The sequence below is a fragment of the Balaenoptera physalus genome (assembly GCF_965194825.1).
Source record: "Balaenoptera physalus genome assembly, chromosome: 7".
NCBI lineage: Eukaryota > Metazoa > Chordata > Mammalia > Artiodactyla > Balaenopteridae > Balaenoptera > Balaenoptera physalus.
The window spans coordinates 28129123-28147311 of NC_138886.1; the positions used below are offsets into that span (position 1 = coordinate 28129123).

At 39.1% G+C, this 18189-nt stretch overlaps 1 protein-coding gene across 9 annotated transcripts in view; it reads left to right on the plus strand.

Moving 5' to 3' along the window:
- ABCA1 (ATP binding cassette subfamily A member 1) overlaps nucleotides 1–14765 on the plus strand; it is a 179917-nt gene extending 165152 nt beyond the window's left edge. For 8 of the 9 annotated variants that reach the window (XM_082471167.1, XM_082471165.1, XM_082471169.1 and 5 more), the window contains 11 exons: nucleotides 462–585; nucleotides 2007–2136; nucleotides 2404–2524; nucleotides 3319–3381; nucleotides 4009–4115; nucleotides 6994–7135; nucleotides 7535–7669; nucleotides 8684–8787; nucleotides 9398–9490; nucleotides 10149–10392; nucleotides 11127–14765. In XM_082471167.1, the coding sequence (XP_082327293.1) occupies nucleotides 462–585; nucleotides 2007–2136; nucleotides 2404–2524; nucleotides 3319–3381; nucleotides 4009–4115; nucleotides 6994–7135; nucleotides 7535–7669; nucleotides 8684–8787; nucleotides 9398–9490; nucleotides 10149–10392; nucleotides 11127–11267 (1404 nt within the window). In that variant the 3' untranslated portion in view covers nucleotides 11268–14765. The other variant, XM_082471173.1, reaches the window with a different exon arrangement.
- Nucleotides 14766–18189: the final 3424 nt, after the last annotated feature.

Consider the following 18189-nt stretch of genomic DNA (forward strand, 5'->3'; position numbering starts at 1 on the left):
ATCTCTGCCTCTCCTGTGCCCTGCCACAGTGCATCCAGCACATAGCAACTTACTCAGTTGTTGGGTATTTGGCCACTGCTGGATTGATGTATTCGAGAAGAATTTTTTAAACTCCAACAAAATCCTGAAACTGAAGTATTGACCCAGACATGATCAATTTGCTTTTAAAATGCTAAGCAGATATTTTATGATGGATTAGCTTCTGATTAAATATAATCATGTTTCTAAACTTTGCTTATATTTCTCCCATACTCATAGCATTATTCCAGATTTTCTAAAGAGCAAAATTTTATTACGTTATATATCATCCTCTATGGCTACTGCTATTTATTGGTATCTGAATTCAAAGATTCAGTTTGACCTCAGGGAATCAAATTTTTTTTTCACTTCCTTATTTTAGACTTTGGTAAATTTTTAGCCTGAATCACAAAAGACAGTCTCTCTCTGTCTTATTTTTTTAGAAGCTGAATAACATCAATGATATCCTGAAGTCGGTGTTCTTGATCTTCCCACATTTTTGCCTGGGACGGGGGCTCATTGACATGGTGAAAAACCAGGCAATGGCTGATGCCTTGGAAAGGTTTGGTGAGTGACAGTAGTGGCTGTAGGATGTTTTAATAGAGATGGCAGTTTGCATGGGCCTTGGTACTTTGGCCTTTGTTTTGGAAAGAGGGTGGTGACTGGGCACAGGACTTTTCTCCACTGATAGGACTCATGTCAGTACAGCTGGCTGTGGCATGGGTCTTGTGACACAACCATTTGTCTGAAAGATGAGACAGTAATTTTGGAGGTGAGGAAAATATTGGCTTAAGCTTGGACCCAGTGCCTGATACCACTGGTGGGGTTTGCCAGAGTCATTGGAAAAGTCAAACAACAGCTTTGAGAATTAGATACAGGCCAGAGAATCAGAAGGAAAGATGCAAACTTTGGCTCTATTGGGAAAATCATGGACCTGCAGATGGGGTCATATATTACCTTTTACACAGTCTATAAAAAGGTAATTTACTGCAGCTCTTTCTACATTTAGAGTCTTTAAATTTATTTCTCCTGTGGCCACATTACTATTCTTTATTGACTGGCTCATATAGTTAGATGGGCCATGTTATTTAATGGGCATAGAAAAGGGACTTTTTTTAAACTTGGAGGTACAAGGAGATATATAAGGATTTTAAGGAATATTTACATAAAACCAGATGAGTTGAGTCACCAGGTTACATTATATGCTATTGAAAGGGGCATCTTTTAAATGTGCTTTCTAATCTTTCTTAGTGAAGCTTATAATTTGTTAAAATACTGACCCTAAAAATTACCCTGGATTGTTTGCCTTTTTACAAAGGATTTTTGGCATGTCTCATTAAAATGGAAACATTAGGGACTTCCCTGGTGGTGCAATGGTTAAGAATCCGCCTGCCAATGCAGGGGACACGGGTTGGATCCCTGGTCCAGGAAGATCCCACATGCTGTGGGGCAACTAAGCCCGGGCGCCACAACTACTGAGCCTGTGCTCCAGAGCCCACAAACCACAACTACTAAGCCCACGTGCTGCAACTACTGAAGCCCACGCGCCTAGAGCACATGCTCCGCAACGAGAAGCCACCGCAATGAGAAGCCCGTGCACTGCAGCAAAGAGTAGCCCCCGCTCGCTGCAACTAGAGATAGCCTGTGCACAGCAACAAAGACCCAACGCAGCCAAAAAATAATAATAATAATAATAATAAATAAGTAAATAAATACATCTTTAAAAACAATGGAAACATTAGATTTCTTAAATGAAGTTACAGTTCAAATACATGTTATCTCTGAAATTCTGATTGATACTGTTTCATAGTATGTTTCCCCAAAACCTTACCCTAAATCAGATTTGGAAAGTGGTGACTCCCTTATTTTCTCCTCCTGGCCACGGGCCATAAACATTGGTATTTCTAGGAATGTAGGCCTGAATTTGAGGAAGGGCCATGGTCTCTGGTGCCTCCATTCTGACTGGATCTCTGCATTGTGTCTACCAGGGGAGAATCGCTTTGTCTCGCCACTGTCTTGGGACTTGGTGGGACGAAACCTCTTCGCCATGGCCGTGGAAGGGGTGGTGTTCTTCCTCATCACTGTGTTGATCCAGTACCGATTCTTCATCAGGCCCAGGTGAGCTTTCTCTCAGAACTCACAGAGCACCTGGTTGATGGTCACGGAGGAGGAACACAGGGAACACTCGCTGGTGGTGGTTGGATTGACTGAACTCAAAGCAGAAAATCAAACTGATTTTCCTCATGTGGGCATCTCCCGGCCCACAACACTGCCGACAACTCTGGAGTGTGGGTTTTACAGGACTGCTTTAGAAACTGGGTCTTTGACTTAGAAAATAACTTGAAAAGTTGACTTGGTTTTTTTTCTTAATTTTTTCCCCCTAAGACCTGTAATGGCAAAGCTTCCTCCTCTGAATGATGAGGATGAAGATGTGAGGAGGGAGAGACAGAGAATTCTTGATGGTGGAGGACAGAATGACATCTTGGAAGTCAAGGAGCTGACTAAGGTGAGGCAATGAGGACAGGCTATAATAACTTGTCTTCAGTGTTTTCAGCTTTATATGTTGGAAGCTAGCATTCTGCTGACTCAATAAAAAGAGCATGCTTCTTAAAATGTGCATCTATACCAAGTTTCTGTCAATTTAATTTTATTTAAAATACACCATGGGGACTTCTTAATTAAAGAAATCCTACTGAAGATAATTATACTGTGAATTCTTATTCTTGAGTATATTTGTTTTTCACACTTACATTTATGTATTAGTTATTAAAACATCTAATATTGTGTATCGAGGCAAAGCTGAAGTTGATAGAATAATGATTGATTTTGAGTTTCATGGTCCAAAAAGCTGGTAAATCTCCATTGCTTAAGAAGAGGGTCTGTTTCAGCCCTTTCTAGGTGCCAGAATCCCAACAAATTCACTTTTTTGTAATCTGTTCAATATTTGCAATGTTTTGATAGCAAATTATTACCCTGTAAAATTTAGTTTTTAAAATATCTACAATGTCTTTACATATTAAATGAAAATTATATAGATATTAATGACCAATATGTTTTTTAAAAGTCTGACATTAGATTAAAAAATAAAAAGAAATTCACTTGTATTTTGAGCTTCAGGGTCATTCAGAAGCCAGTTGCCACAGAGACAGACCAAGGCTTTAGCACATCACATGTGTGACTTAGTCTTATCGATAAGTCTTATTTCGTGGTGTGTTTAGGTCATAATTTCCTCTTCCACAGTTGCCTGGGACAGCTGTGAGTCACTGCAGCTCATGAATTTTTGCATTTTGTTTGTTGCAGGTATATAGAAGGAAGAGGAAACCTGCCGTCGACAGGATTTGCGTTGGCATTCCTCCTGGTGAGGTAAAGACACTTTGTCTACCTTGTGTTTGCCTCTATTAATTCAGACTGTCTCTACTGCAATCAAACAATAATGTCTGTAAGGGGTTAAAAGTGGTTTTAAAAGGCTTCTCCATTTATATCTGTGTGGAGTAATCAGTCATTGAAAGGATGGGGGCCCCATATATCAACAATTTTGGATAATCTCAGACAATGTAAGAAAAGTATGCACATCCAAAAAGTGATTTTGTGATCCATTCCAGGTGATAATGAAATTCAAATAGATTTTAAAAGATAGATTTTCTCCTTTCTCATTTATGTGTGTATTCTTGTATGCCCTTTAGCCAGATTAGATGGTGAAATTTGACTTGTTGGCTTTCATTACTGTTTTTCACACATTAACTTTGGCCTTAACCTGACGACTCAAATAATACTTACAAATACACCCACACTTTAAATGGTTTCATTATAAAACGTATGTTTAAATATCTATATGATTTCTTAAGACCAAGAAAATAGTTGACTCTTCATTAAGAATGATGTTTTAGGATCATGTTACATGAAAATGAAGCTGAGGTGACTATTTTATAAGGGTCATTTATATTCAGATTTTTAGTAGTTTACTTATACAACTTACCCAATCTTTTTCAGTGCTTTGGACTTCTAGGTGTCAATGGGGCTGGGAAATCATCAACTTTCAAGATGTTAACGGGAGATACCACTGTTACCAGAGGAGATGCTTTTCTTAACAAAAATAGGTGAGAAAAGAAGTCTATGTTTTGCCACAAAGACTTTTTTTAAACTTTATTTGAATGAATATGTTGTTATTTTTCTGATTATAACAATACTGTGTAGTTTCTAAAAATGTTGAAATATAGTAAACTGTAAAGAAGAAAATAAAAGTCATCCATAATCCCAGTACCTAGAGATAACTACTATTTACATTTCATTTTAGTCTCACTCTGTTTTTTTTTTAACAGCTTTATTCAGGTATGATTTACAAGCCATACAATTTACTTGTTTTAAGAGTACAAGAAGTGACTTTTAGGCAATTTACAGAATTGTGCAACCATTACCACAATACAATTTTAGAACATTCCCATCACCCCAAATCTCTCTACTTTATATACACATATAAATATATTATAAAATTGACATCATACTACATCTAGATTTTTAAATTAGTTTTTTTGTTGTTAATGACTGTATTATATTTCCCAATGGGTTACGTATTCTAAGATATAGAATTTTTGCTGCATAAAATGCATCTATGTACATGTACCTATAGTTTATTTCACCAATTCCTTATTAGACATTTGTTCCTGTTTTTCATTAAATATGTCCTTGTATTCATCTTGGTTGTTTCCTCAGGGAAAATTCCTACAAGATAAAAGGTTATCTATATACTTGCCAAGTTGCCCTCGCTAAAGGGTGTGCCAACTGTTGGTGTCACCGTGGGCTATTATCCGAGAGTGCACAGATCACTAAACAGTCTGATCGTAAGGGGTACAGTACACTTTAGAGTCCTGTTAGGCAATGTTATGCTCGAGCACTCGAATTATGTGGGACTTCTCTGGGCTTTTTATATGGAGAGACGGTACAAGGCGCAGTGGCTTTCAAACTCTTTGATCATGACCCGTAATACCAAAATCGATACATTTTACCTCTCAACCCAGTAAATACACAAAAACACATAAACAGGCATATAGCTTAAATAAAAGTTTTGTAAAACATTACCTACTCTTCGTGCTTGCAGTGTACTCTGATATTTCTTATTCTACTCTCTACCACACCATTTAAAAAATACTGGTTATGACCCACTAAATTTATTTCACAACGTACTAATGGGTGGTGACTCACAATTTGGACAAGGGCCTGCTAGCCAATAAAATTGAAAAGAGCAAGGAACTTAAGGTACTCATGGCTCTCCTCTGCATCTTACACATTTTTTCAGTAGCAGTGTAAAGGAGGTTTAAGGGAACAGAATTTCTTTTTTTTTTTTTTTTTTAAATATTGATTTTCAGTTTAATCAATAAATATTTTCATTTGTATTTCTAAAAACAACATCCTCACACCTAAACAATGAGAATCATTTCTTAACATCATCAAATATCCAGTCAGTTTTAAAACATTTAATAGACAATGGGGGATATTTTATTTACTTGTTTATAATTAGTTTATTCCATCTTTAATCTCTAAATTGTCTCTATTTTTTTCTCCCTATATTTTTTAATTGTTGAAGAAACCATGACATTTGTCCTAGAGACTTTTCTTGTGCTGGATTTTGCTTTATGCTGATTGAATCTCCAGTGTGTCCTTTAACATGTTTCTCTATTCCCCGTACTTCCTGTAAACTAGCACTTAGATCTAGAAGCTGGCTATAATTCAGGCTTTTTAGTTTCTTTTTTGCAAGACCATTGCAGAGGTGACCCTGTGTACTTCTATATGAGGCATATGATGCCCAGTTGTCTCTTCTCTTGTGGTGTTAGAAGCCATTAAAAATCATTGTCTGAATCCTTCTTTTTTCAACACTGAAAATTCTATCATTCTTTCTTCCTTGATTAGCTGTAATATTTCTATTAAGGTTAATTTTCTCTTATCAACTATTTGCTTACCCTGAAGTACAGGAGAACAGAATTTCTAGAATAGTTGGCCTAAGGCTACACACCTGCTTTCCCCGTCTTGTTCCTAGTACCAGGCTCCTGGGGCACATAGCAATGGCAGCAATAACTGGCCCAAACTAAGGTTCATCACAGTGCCTGGTTCTGAGAGCTGGTGTGGGCAGTGTAGCTGTGAGGTCCAGGCACAGGGTCTGTGAGCGCCTCAGTCATAATTCTGGAAAAGGCTGGATCTGGGAGTACGAATTTATATGCAGAGAGGAATGAATACTGCTGATGGGCCAGACTCGTGGTTGTCCAGAGGTGGCTAAAGTGCAGCTATCAGACTGGACGTGACACTGAGCTTTCTCCTACGTCAGGGATCCTTAACCCGAGAACGGCTTCATAGGCCCTAAAAACTGCCCCCACCAATATATGTAAAATTGTGTCTGTAGGTATATTTTTTGTTGTCATCAGATTCTCAGAGGGTCTGTGATCAAAAAAATCCTTCAAAACCAGGAGGATTCCTGGGTTGAGTATTTAGTGGGACCAAGGGGTCTGGATCATGTTATGTGCGAGTCAGTGTATGGGCAGCAAAAAGCAGAGGCAGTCACAGCGAGTTGCTGAGCCTCCTCTGACGTGAATGGAGCAACGGAGCACAGGGTGCATGTGACTGGGCCACAGAATCAAGTCAGGGATGGACACTTAGTGTTAAAGCCCCAGGATGGTGTGACTGAGGCTGTTGATAAAGATGGTGCCGCAGCTGGGATGGACTTGGGAATTCTGAAATGGGACTGAGCCTGCAGATTGAGGTGCTGGGGGAGCCAGGTGCAAGGACTGGGCAGGGTGTAGGCCAGAACCCTGACTTCCAGGAGGGGCTGGCCTCCTGGGGGCAGAAAGGCTGTTCCTTCAAGCTATAGCAGGTGTGCTTGCTGGTATGTTGGTCATACACAAGCACTCTATAGGAATATTAGGCAAGATGGTCTGATCAGAGTATCTAAATGCTTAAAAACCTGACCAGTTTTGTTTTTCTTTGCAGTATCTTATCAAACATCCACGAAGTACATCAGAACATGGGCTATTGCCCTCAGTTCGATGCCATCACAGAGCTGCTGACTGGAAGAGAACATGTGGAGTTCTTGGCGCTCTTGAGAGGCGTCCCGGAGAGAGAAGTCGGCAAGGTACCGTGGGCACCGGAAAGCCAGCCTGTCTCCCTTGGCATCCTAACAGTGTACCTTACGGCTGTGACCTTCACACATGACCATCGGCTTCAGGCTGTTCTTCCTTGTGGATGCGGCAATATGAAGTGCTGGCTCTTTGCAGCTCCTTTCAGGGTGGGAAGCCGTGGTGGCGGTGGGACAGGGATGGGTGACCTGGCTCACACCGGTGGGCAGAGAGGGAGTGCCGCTCCCACCACGCGAGTCCCTTCCCCCCCTGCTGTTGGCTCCTCCACACTTGCCAAGTCGTGATTGTATAGAATCTGGTCCTACTCAGTGAAAGAGTTTTCATACGCAAGTGTAAGAAAGCATGATAAAATTCCCAAACCCAACAAAGGTCAAGACGCTTTTTATCACCCTTAGGTTGGTGAGTGGGCAATTCGGAAACTGGGCCTCGTGAAGTATGGAGAAAAATATGCTGGGGACTATAGCGGAGGCAATAAGCGCAAGCTCTCGACGGCCATGGCTTTGATTGGCGGGCCTCCTGTGGTGTTTCTGGTGAGTGTAACTGTGAATGGAAAACTTTGTTCTGGCCTGAATGGAAGACATGTCTTTTCTAAAGTCCTCGGTGTCCAGGCCGTGCATGACTGGCTTGGCAATGGCAAGCCCCCCTCCCCCGATGAGGAACAGCAGGGCAGCCTCAGAGAACCAGAGGGAAGCTCCCTCGCCCCTCTCCTTGACACACATTGGGGTGGCTCTGACATGCCCCCAGATGCTCCAAAGGAGGAGATACTCCAGGGACCTTGTTTCTCTAGCATGGAGAACCCCAACAGGTGCGGCTGAGGCTGGGTGTGTGATTTGACCTTTCTCTGGACCATTCTATATGCCATCTATGTGTTCATCCCCTGAAGACTGAGAGTGTGGATATAGCTTCAGGATCCCCAAGGTAGCACCTGGGCCATAGTTCCTTACATACAGATAAATGGAAAACAGAAGGTCAGACTGACAGTGGCCCTTGCCCATTTTCTTCTGTAGAGGAGAAGAGCACTGAAGTTATTATAGGAAGAAGCCTTGGGCTGAGGCTTTAAAGTTATCCAGACTATTTGGATTTGGAATTTGTTTCTCTAAGACTAGCAAGTACAGTATAACAGGCTAAGCCAGAGTGAACTAGAATTAAAAAACAAGAAAAGAAAAGGAATTTTACCCAAACCTTAAACTGACTTCAGTAGACATTTCAGACAAAAATAATTTTTAGTATATACTTGTCAGTCATGAAAAGATGTTTGAAACTAAATGACTTTTCCCCTTCCCTTTCTGTTTATTTGGAGAAATTTCATTTCATAAAAAATTAGAGTTTTCTACTTCAGTGACACATGTGTAAAAGTGAACTGGTTGCAAACAGTATGAAATATTCATGTATGTAAGGTCTGGTTCTTTGGTCCATAAGAAATAAATAGAATGGTAAGTTAAAACTTAGGCTATTTCAGAGATGTTTCTGAATTTAAAACCAAACCTATCTTTGATTTTTTTTTTTCCCAGCACATAATAGGGCTTATTTTATTCTAATTACAGGATGAACCGACCACAGGCATGGACCCCAAAGCCCGGCGATTCTTGTGGAATTGTGCCTTAAGTATCATCAAGGAAGGGAGATCAGTAGTGCTTACATCTCATAGGTCTGTAGTGAAGACTTAGCTTGGCTTCTTTGTTGTGTGACTTTTAAGTTTTCCAAGTAGTATATATGATCATTGTATAAAAAATAGAAAACACAGAAAGGCAAATAGAAAAAAAAAATTATGATCACCTGACATTGCAACACTAGGAGACAGCTATTACTGTCATCGGGCAATATATCTTTGCAGAGTTTCCCTATGCAAATCTATACACAGTGTATATGTTTTTTACAAACAAAAATGCAAGCTTTAGCATATATACTAAGTTCTTTTTCCCTTAACAATACTGAGAACATTATTCCAAGTCAGTTAATTTAGATGTGTCATCTTTCTTATAGCTATTAGTGAATAGTATTCCATTAGGATATACCCTAATTTATTTAACCATTCCTCTTTTGTGTAGACATTTGGATCATTTCCAACTTTTTTCACGATTATAAACGGCACGGCAGTGAACAGCGTTTTCCCTACATCTTCATGTATTTGTAACAGGATGCAATTATGCCCTAGGAAGCTGGGGATCTGTTTCTTTGAAATGCCAGATGTCATGGTGATGTTCTGATGGTTATAGGAGCATCTCTCTAAAACTAAGCCTCATTCTGTTTTCCCACAGTATGGAAGAATGTGAAGCTCTTTGCACTAGGATGGCAATTATGGTCAATGGGCGGTTCAGGTGTCTTGGCAGTGTCCAGCATCTGAAAAATAGGTAACAAAGATAGTTTCTTTGGGATCCCACATACTGAGAAATTGTGTATTTATTCTTTTGTGAGTGTATACATGGTTCTCTAAAATAAAGGGAAATAAACTGAACAAGATGGTATAGTGGAAAGAATGAGGACTTTGAAGTCAAACAGAGCTGCGTTCAAATTCTGTCTTTACCTTTTATTGGGTTGTATGCACTTCGGCAAGTTATTTAACCTCTCTGAGAGGCAGTGTTCTAGGAATATCTACTTTCTAGCTTTGTTATAGAGATGTAATGGGAAGATTTATATGTGCCAGTAAGGTTAGAGCATAGGCTTCAGAGTCAAGCACAAGTTGGGTCCACACCCTGGCCCCACCATTTCTGAGCTACGTACCATGAGCAAGTGACTGACTCTCTCGGTTTCAGTTTCTCTGTAACATCTGACAGACCTCACAGGTCTAGGTGAGGATTCAGTGAAGTCATGTCTAAAGCCCTCGGCAAGGCAGCTCACATAGAATAGGTATTCAGTACGTGACCACTGGTTCCTGCTCTCTGAAACTTACTTCTGGGTCTGGCAGGGACCTCTCTCTTTCATGGCCCAAGTGGGGTTCTCAGAGCTAAATATTCTTTTGAGAAGTTTCCCGAGGGTCTTCCATTTGGACTTTCTTTTTCCTGCTTTCAGGTTTGGAGATGGTTATACAATAGTCGTACGAATAGCAGGGTCCAACCCTGACCTGAAGCCTGTCCAGGAGTTCTTTGAACTCGCCTTCCCAGGAAGCGTGCTGAAGGAGAAGCACCGGAACATGCTGCAGTACCAGCTTCCCTCTTCACTGTCTTCCCTGGCCAGGATTTTCAGCATCCTTTCCCAGAGCAAAAAGCGACTCCACATAGAAGACTACTCTGTCTCTCAGACAACACTTGACCAAGTAAGCTTAGAGTGTCAAAAACAGGTTTGCTTTTCAGGGCGAGGCTTCCTGCCGCTTCTCCACCCCCTGCCCATTGTGGGCCCTAGCACAGTATAGATGAGCTGAGCATGAACTCCTGATCTTCTACTACTAGTTATGCTTTTTACCTAACCTCCCTGAATCTGAAAATGGAGATGATACTACCAACTTCATAGGGTTAATGTGAGAATAAATTGTCATAATAATCATAAAAACTGCAGTTTTTTATTGAGTATCTGCCACGGGCAGGTATTATGCCAGGTGCCTTATCCCATTTATATTAGATAACATCAGGTACCAAATAGATCCTGGCACTTAGTAGGTGTTCAGTAAATGTTAGTTTTCAACTCTCTTCCCTTTAATCAGGCCTGTATGAGTCAAAGTAAATAGATGATCGAGCAGTTGGTGATTTGGGGGGCAATAATAGAAGGTCAGTAAATGTTAGTTTTCAACCCTCTTCCCTTTAATCAGGCCTGTATGAGTCAAAGTAAATAGATGATTGAGCAGTTGGTGATTTGGGGGGCAATAATAGAAGGTCAGTTTTTTAGGTTAATGCTTTGTCAAGTATTCCCCTCTCCCTCCCACACACAATTTTCTAGTTAATCTATTCTATTTATTCAATCTCGTATTCTCTAATTTTCATGTGGGGAAAAATGCAACTAGAATAAAGAGAGCAAGTTAGAGGTATTTATAAAGGTCCACCTTTATTTTGACAGGTATTTGTAAACTTTGCCAAGGACCAAAGTGATGATGACCACTTAAAGGACCTGTCATTACACAAAAACCAGACGGTGGTGGATGTTGCAGTTCTCACATCTTTTCTGCAGGATGAGAAAGTGAAAGAAAGTTATGTATGAAGAATCCTGTTCATACAGGGTGGCTAGAAGAAAGGAGGAACTAGACCTTCCTTTGCACTATGTGAAGTGTTCCAGAGGAAAGAGCTGGAAGATTTTGTGGGAAGAGGTAAACTGGATACTGTACTGATACTATTCAATGCAATGCAATTCAATGCAATGAAAACAAAATTCCATTACAAGGGCAGTGCCTTTGTAGCCTATGTCTTGTATGGCTCTCGAGTGAGAAAGACTTGAATTTAGTTTATTACCTTATACTCATGTGAAACTCTAGTATGGAACCCAGTGGACATATGGGTTTGACATACTTTTTTGTTCCTTTGTATTCTAACTGGGGTTGCAACAATAATTCATCAAGTAATCATGGCCAGTGATTGTTTATCAAAATCAAAAGGCATCCTCATTCATTAAGCCGTGCCAAGCCAGGAGACTGGTTTCCCGGTGACACAGCCAGTGCCGGCAATGAGTGCACCGGAATTACTAATGCCAAGTTGCTCAGAAAGCCCGAAGCACCATGGTGTGTCGTGCACACTGTTGTGAAAGCTGCTCTGCTCAGAGTCTGTTGACATCATCAAATATCAGGTGACAAAATGGTTCCCTGTGTGGGGAAAGTCCTGCTTTGATTCCCTCTTTGATGAACTGCTCTGATGGTGGTGACATGCAAATTGCAACATGTAAATTGCATGATGACATGCAAGAGTGAGACTTGGTTTCATTGTTGTCCTTGCTTGGAACCATGAGTCTCCAAGGTTATCTTTGTGGGACTCTTTAAGTATACTTAGATCCTGGTTAAGAAGCAAAGAATCAGCAACTGCATTGTTGAGGCCGCAGGCTGCGGAAGCCAGGGCATGGGATGAAGGAGATGATGCGTTCAAACCAAGGGAGGCCTGTGTCCATTTGTCCTGATTGTCTGCTAACACGGTACAGTGCATCTCAAGATCTTGTTGTTTGATACAAGCATAGTATTATTTCTGGCTTTTTGGATTAATCTAGAATATGAAAAGATGGAGTTGTATTTTGAGAAAAATCTTTGTACTTTTAATGTTATTTGGAATTGTAAGTTCTGTCAGTGACTTCTGAAACCTTAGAATGGCCTCTTTGTAGAACCCTGTGGCACAGAGGAGTATGGCCACACTGCCGCACTAGCTTTATTTTTTCATGTAAGTTTGCGAATGGATCATCTAATGCCTAGTGACTAGAAAACACTGTGATGGCCAAGATCTCATGACAACATTGTATTTAAGTTTCTTTAAGATCGTTTAGAATACTTTTAGTATCAGTGCATTAATCAAGTATTTTTTGAGTGTATGTTATAACTGAGTATGGATGGATGCGGTGAGGAGATATTAAGTCTCAGTAGATTTCCTGTGCCATGTTTGTCAGCTAACTGGTTTACAAATACAGGTTTTGTTGTGGTTGTGGGAACCCACTGAAAGAATATTGGGCAGCCCACTTTTTGAAAATAGCAACAATGCAAAAGCCAAGAAAGTTTAAATGTCATAAGGGTCACAAGACTATATAATGAATACTTTCACAGAGAAGACAGCTAGCTTCAAAGCTTGTTGAATAACATAAAACTGTGCTTATGGCATTTAGTACCTTCGAATAATTAACTTTGAAAATCTCAGATACCCCATTCTGACAATCTCAAATTTTTCATCTCTTCAATCACTAACCTATCATGAAAAAAAAAACAACAACAAAAAACAGCAAATGCCCCCACGTAAAGATTATCTCAGACTTTTCTAACCCAGTTTAATTTTTTTAGTCAGTAAATACTTGTTAAAAATAATATTGCACTAATGCTTAATGTCATCTGTCTTGAGGCAACAAAATTATGAGAGAAATACTGTTTGGTAAAGTCATCTTTCAGTATCATTACTAATGTCTTCTCCTTTAAAAAAAATTTAGATATTAACTCTAAAGGTGCAAGATTCCAGATCTATCCAAATCTGTATTTTTTCTTTTAAAATTTACTGTATGTTATCATGCAACTTGTTGCTTGGAAAAAGAAAATGACCTTTAGGGGACTTCCCTGGTGGTCCAGTGGTTAAGACTTCACCTTCCAATGCAGGGGGTGCAGGTTCGATCCCTGGTCGGGGAGCCAAGATCCCACATGCCTCACTGCCAAAAAACCAAAACATAAAACAGAAGCAATATTGTAACAAATTCAATAAAGACTTTAAAACTGGCCCACATCAAAAAATCTTTAAAAAAAAAAAAAAGAAATGAATGCCGATATTTTCTAAAATGATAAACAAGTAATGAAGGCATTTTTCCAATAACTATTGGCATGAGCTCATATTTTATGCTATCTTTAATGATATAAAACTCATAGAATAATTGTTTCTCCTTGTTCAATATTTTTCAAAATCAAGCTTCTGTTTTCCCATTTCACTAGAATCATGTTCTAATTCTGTATTATATTAAAACCATGAGTAGCTCTTTTTTTGATTACTTCAAGGCCATATTTTAAAAAATCAAAAGACACTGTGAACTACTTTGAAAAAAAATGCAACATTTCAATATAGATTTAAAGGTTCTCTTAAGCTAGAAAAAGTCTACAGCTACCCATCTACTTCATTAATATTGTTACCTTTTAGACTATCCAAACAGCAATCTTTTAAATTTTTCTGTGTAAGCCTAATTATAGTAGAAATTTTTACAACTCTCTGCTCAGTCAGGTAAAATTTCTATATAATCCCTGTGGAAATGTAACCATGTGAGTTTCAGAAATTTTCAAAAGTGTTTAAAGATTTCGGCTTTTGCTTCTTTTGGACACCTTAAACCTTATTAACTGTGAATATGAAAAATACAAAAGAAAACAATAACAAAGCCCTCTATATGTAAACGCCCAGCATAGGTCATTGTTAAAAAACAAATAACCAAACCTCAAACTACTGTATTTCAACATCTGTACTGAAGCCATATGCATTGTGACTATTAAATGTTGCACAGCATTCACTGTATACTAATCATTGACTAAAGGGATATGTCTGTTTTCTTCTCGTGGTTGTATATATCAGGTAAAAATTTTTTCCAAAGAGCCATGTGTCATACTGAACCACTTTGACGCTGAGATATTAATTTCTACCCTTGTTACTATTTACTAGTAATAATATAGTGCTATAGTCGTATCATTCTAATTCTCTTCAGAATTGTTGCATCCCTTTTTATAGAATGTTTAACCTTCCATAAGGTTTAAGTATTCTGTTCTCCCGTCTTATACCCTACGATGAAGCTATGTTTTTGTGCTTTTTCTTTATCATTGGCCCTTCATTCCAAGCACTTTATGCTGTCTGTAATGGGATCTATTTTTGCACTGGAATATCTGAGAATTGCAAAACTAGACAAAAGTTTCACAGTAGATTTCTAAGTTAAATCCTTTTCATTAAAAGAAAAAAAAGAAAAAAATTTTGTATTGTCAATAACTTTATATGAAGTATTAAAAAGGCATATTTCTATGTTGTAATAAGTCACGAAATAAACCTGTGACAGTTCTGTTGTGGTCTGTACTAATTTATTTTCGTGCATTCATAGCACCACCTACTGTTGGAGCTTATAAAGTCATTACAGAAGTAAGAAATGTCTGCTTATAGAAGGGAAGACGCTTGGACCAAAAGTAGAAATTTAGAAAAAACTAAATGTCCTGTTAATCACAAAAGAAAATCGAGGGGACTACTTGAAAATATAGGGTGTTTCGCACTTTCATGGTTCAGTTTTGGTAGTAACTGATACTAAGTTTAAGAGGTTTTAGATAAACTTATTTTGCTTAATGATTATGAAGCTGTAGAGATCTCTGCAAATACTCTGTAGCTAAGCCATTTAATAAAAACCTCATTACTTCATTTGGCATTGAGGAAGCTCCAAGGCAGCCTTCAGTGCTCTTTTGTTTATTCAACCAAAATACAAGGACACAGTGTGGCAGGTGTACCCGCAAGGTGCTGGCAAGGGTGAGCATGCAGGAAAAATAGGCAAACGTGGGAGAAGAAACGATACCAGTGTTGGAGGGGCCTTCCCTTTCTTCTGTAAAAAGTGCTGTGCAGTCTGCACCCAGGATTATGTAGTGCTATGATATGTGGGTGCATTTGTCATAGCTCATATGCATTGTTTCTGAGACTGACTGCTAATCTCCGTCCTTGAAGAACCCCTGTCAAACAGGCCCTCCTAGGCAGCACAGTGGAGTCGTGGCTCTACCTGTGACCTCTCGATGCCCGTGACGTGTAGAGAGCAGTCCTTTGCTAAGGTGTGGATCTGAACTTGGCGGGCGGAACGATTGTGGCTTTGCGACTGAGCCTGGTTGACTGCCCAGCATCAGCATCGCGATTATGTCTCTCGCCCTTGAAGTTCACATTATAGCCACTTTAAGGAAATGACAGAAAACTGTGTTTGTGAAAAATGACAATTGAGGGAGAGAAAAAAATACTGAAAAATAAAAGGCAGTTAAGATAATATGTTACTCATGAGTCTTGACCAAAACATTCTTCTATCTAGGAAAAAAGCCTGTATAAACATGTACAGGTTCAAAAAAACTCTGGAAACTTTGGAATGCTAATGCGTACATTGAATAAGAAAAAGCATGAGAAGATTAGCTGTCTTTTTCAAAGGTTTAACTGTGTTGTCAGGTATTTCATTTAATCCTCAGAACCTGCCGTATGAGGTAAGTAGTACCATTTGACATATGAGTAAACTGACTCAGAGAATAAGGAACTTGTTCAAAGTGACACAGCTAGTAACTGGCAGAGGGTTCTTCTGGTGAAGTTAAAAGTTAAATCAGTTTGGTTCTTTTGGTGAAGTTAAAAGTTAAATATCAATTAAAATTGTCCTTATAAAATCAGTTTGGCATCATTATGCAATAATGTAACAAATACTTCTTGAACTCTCTCATGCACCAGATACTCTTCTAGGTTCTGGGGATACAGTGTTGAAGAAGGCCGAATTCCTGCTCTAATGAACTTGAATTTCAATGGAGAAGTTATATTCATATTCACAACAGATGTGTGGGTAAAGAAATATAATAAATTCAGACAGCACTAAGTGCTAAGAAGAAAATACAACACGGTAACAATAACCACGGAGAGGTGTCAGGCCTCTGCGGCGTGACATTTAAGCTCAGATGTGAATAAAATGAACAGGAGCCAACATTTGAAGGTGGGTAGGAAGAATGTTCCTGGAAGAAAGAACACTCGGTGCAAAAGCCCCAAGTGGGAAAAATCTTGGCAAGTTGGGGAGCAAGGAGAGAATTCCAGTGTCTCTGGAGTTGTAGGGAATGGAATCAGAGATGGCAGGAACCAGAACTTGTGGAGCCTCGTAGTCCTGTGTAAGGTGCCTGGATTTTATTGTTAGTGCAATGAGGAGCTGCTGGAGAGTTTTAAACAAGGAAGTGGCTTGATCTATGTTTCAGAAAGAACTTTGCTGGTTATATGGGAAGAAAGGACAGTAGGGGGGCTAAGTAGGAGAGGATGGTAGATTGGGCCAGGATGGTAGCAACAGACATAGGAAGGAATTGTAACACTGAGGATCTGTTTTAGAGATACAGCCAACAGGACCTGCTGATGGGCTGCAAAGGGGATGAGGGAAAGAGAGATATCAAGGTGACTTCTAATTTGTGACCCAAGCTAGGTAGATGGTTGTGTTCAAAAGGCAGTTAGTATTTCAGTCTGCAGCTCAGAGGCAAGGATGGGAAAAAAGATAAAAGTGCGTGAATCATCGGCACATACATGGTACTTAAGCCTTTGGACTGAATGAGCTTACCTAGAGAGAGGGAAGAGAGAGAATACTCTTGAGGCCTGAGATGCTACCCACATTTAGAAGACACACCAGCAAAGAAAAAAAAGGGACTGGCCAGTGGGGAGGAGGGAAATCTAAGAGTAAGATGCCATGTATTAAAGTTCAGAATCAAGTGTATTTGGGAAGGTAAGAAGTGGTCGATTATGTCCAACATGGCTGAGAAGATGAGCAAGGTAAAGGCAGCGAAAGACCATTGATTTTGGTAACAAAGAGATCCTTGGTGACCTTCCGAAGAATCATTTCAGCAGACTGACAAAGATGCAGGCCTATCTGGATTGGTTTCAGGGAAGAATAAGAGGTAAGGAAGGGAAGATGGTGAGTATACACAACTCTACAGAGAGTTTTGCTTTGAAGGGAAACAGAAAACACGACAACAGCTGGATTACAAAACTTCTATTTGGATTCTTTTCTTGCCTGTTAATAGTATAGGCTGCACCTGAGCACCATCTCACCTTTCCCTTCTGACTTTTTGTTTGTTTGTTTTTTAATCCTTTAGACATTTCTTCTATCAGGAGCCTAACACACTGTACCTTGTTTTCCAAATTCCCGTTAGACAACTAATTCATAATTTACTATATGTTTTAGAAATGTAAAATAATATAACTATAAATATAGACTACAATATGTTTTAGAAACATAAAATAATACAGCTATAAATTTACAATATGTCTTAGAAATGTAAAATATAGACTATCAAAAGAGCTTGGAAATACCAAACCTAGTTTTAGAAAGCAGAGGTATACAACTAAAATGGAAATTAAACGTGTTTCAAGGAAAACCCTAGCGTATCTGTGGTGGTACTGAAGAAACCTTCCTTCTGGGATTACTGTCATGCTATTTTCTTGACATAACATAACATTTACAATAAAGGTGGTAAATTATTACTGTGTCACCATCCTATAGTAACACAGTAAAAGCTCCAGATACGATAATATAAATATAAAACGCAAATTAAGAAAAAAACAAAATGGATATGTAGGCTTTTATTAGGGCAAGCATTTCCATAAACATAAAGATCTCCTTAAAACAAATAGATGTCCCAAGGATCTTCATTAAATAGTGATCCAAAATGAACAAAAATTAATAAAACTGTAAACACATTTCAGCATATAAGTCTTCTGAAATTTTTTAAAAA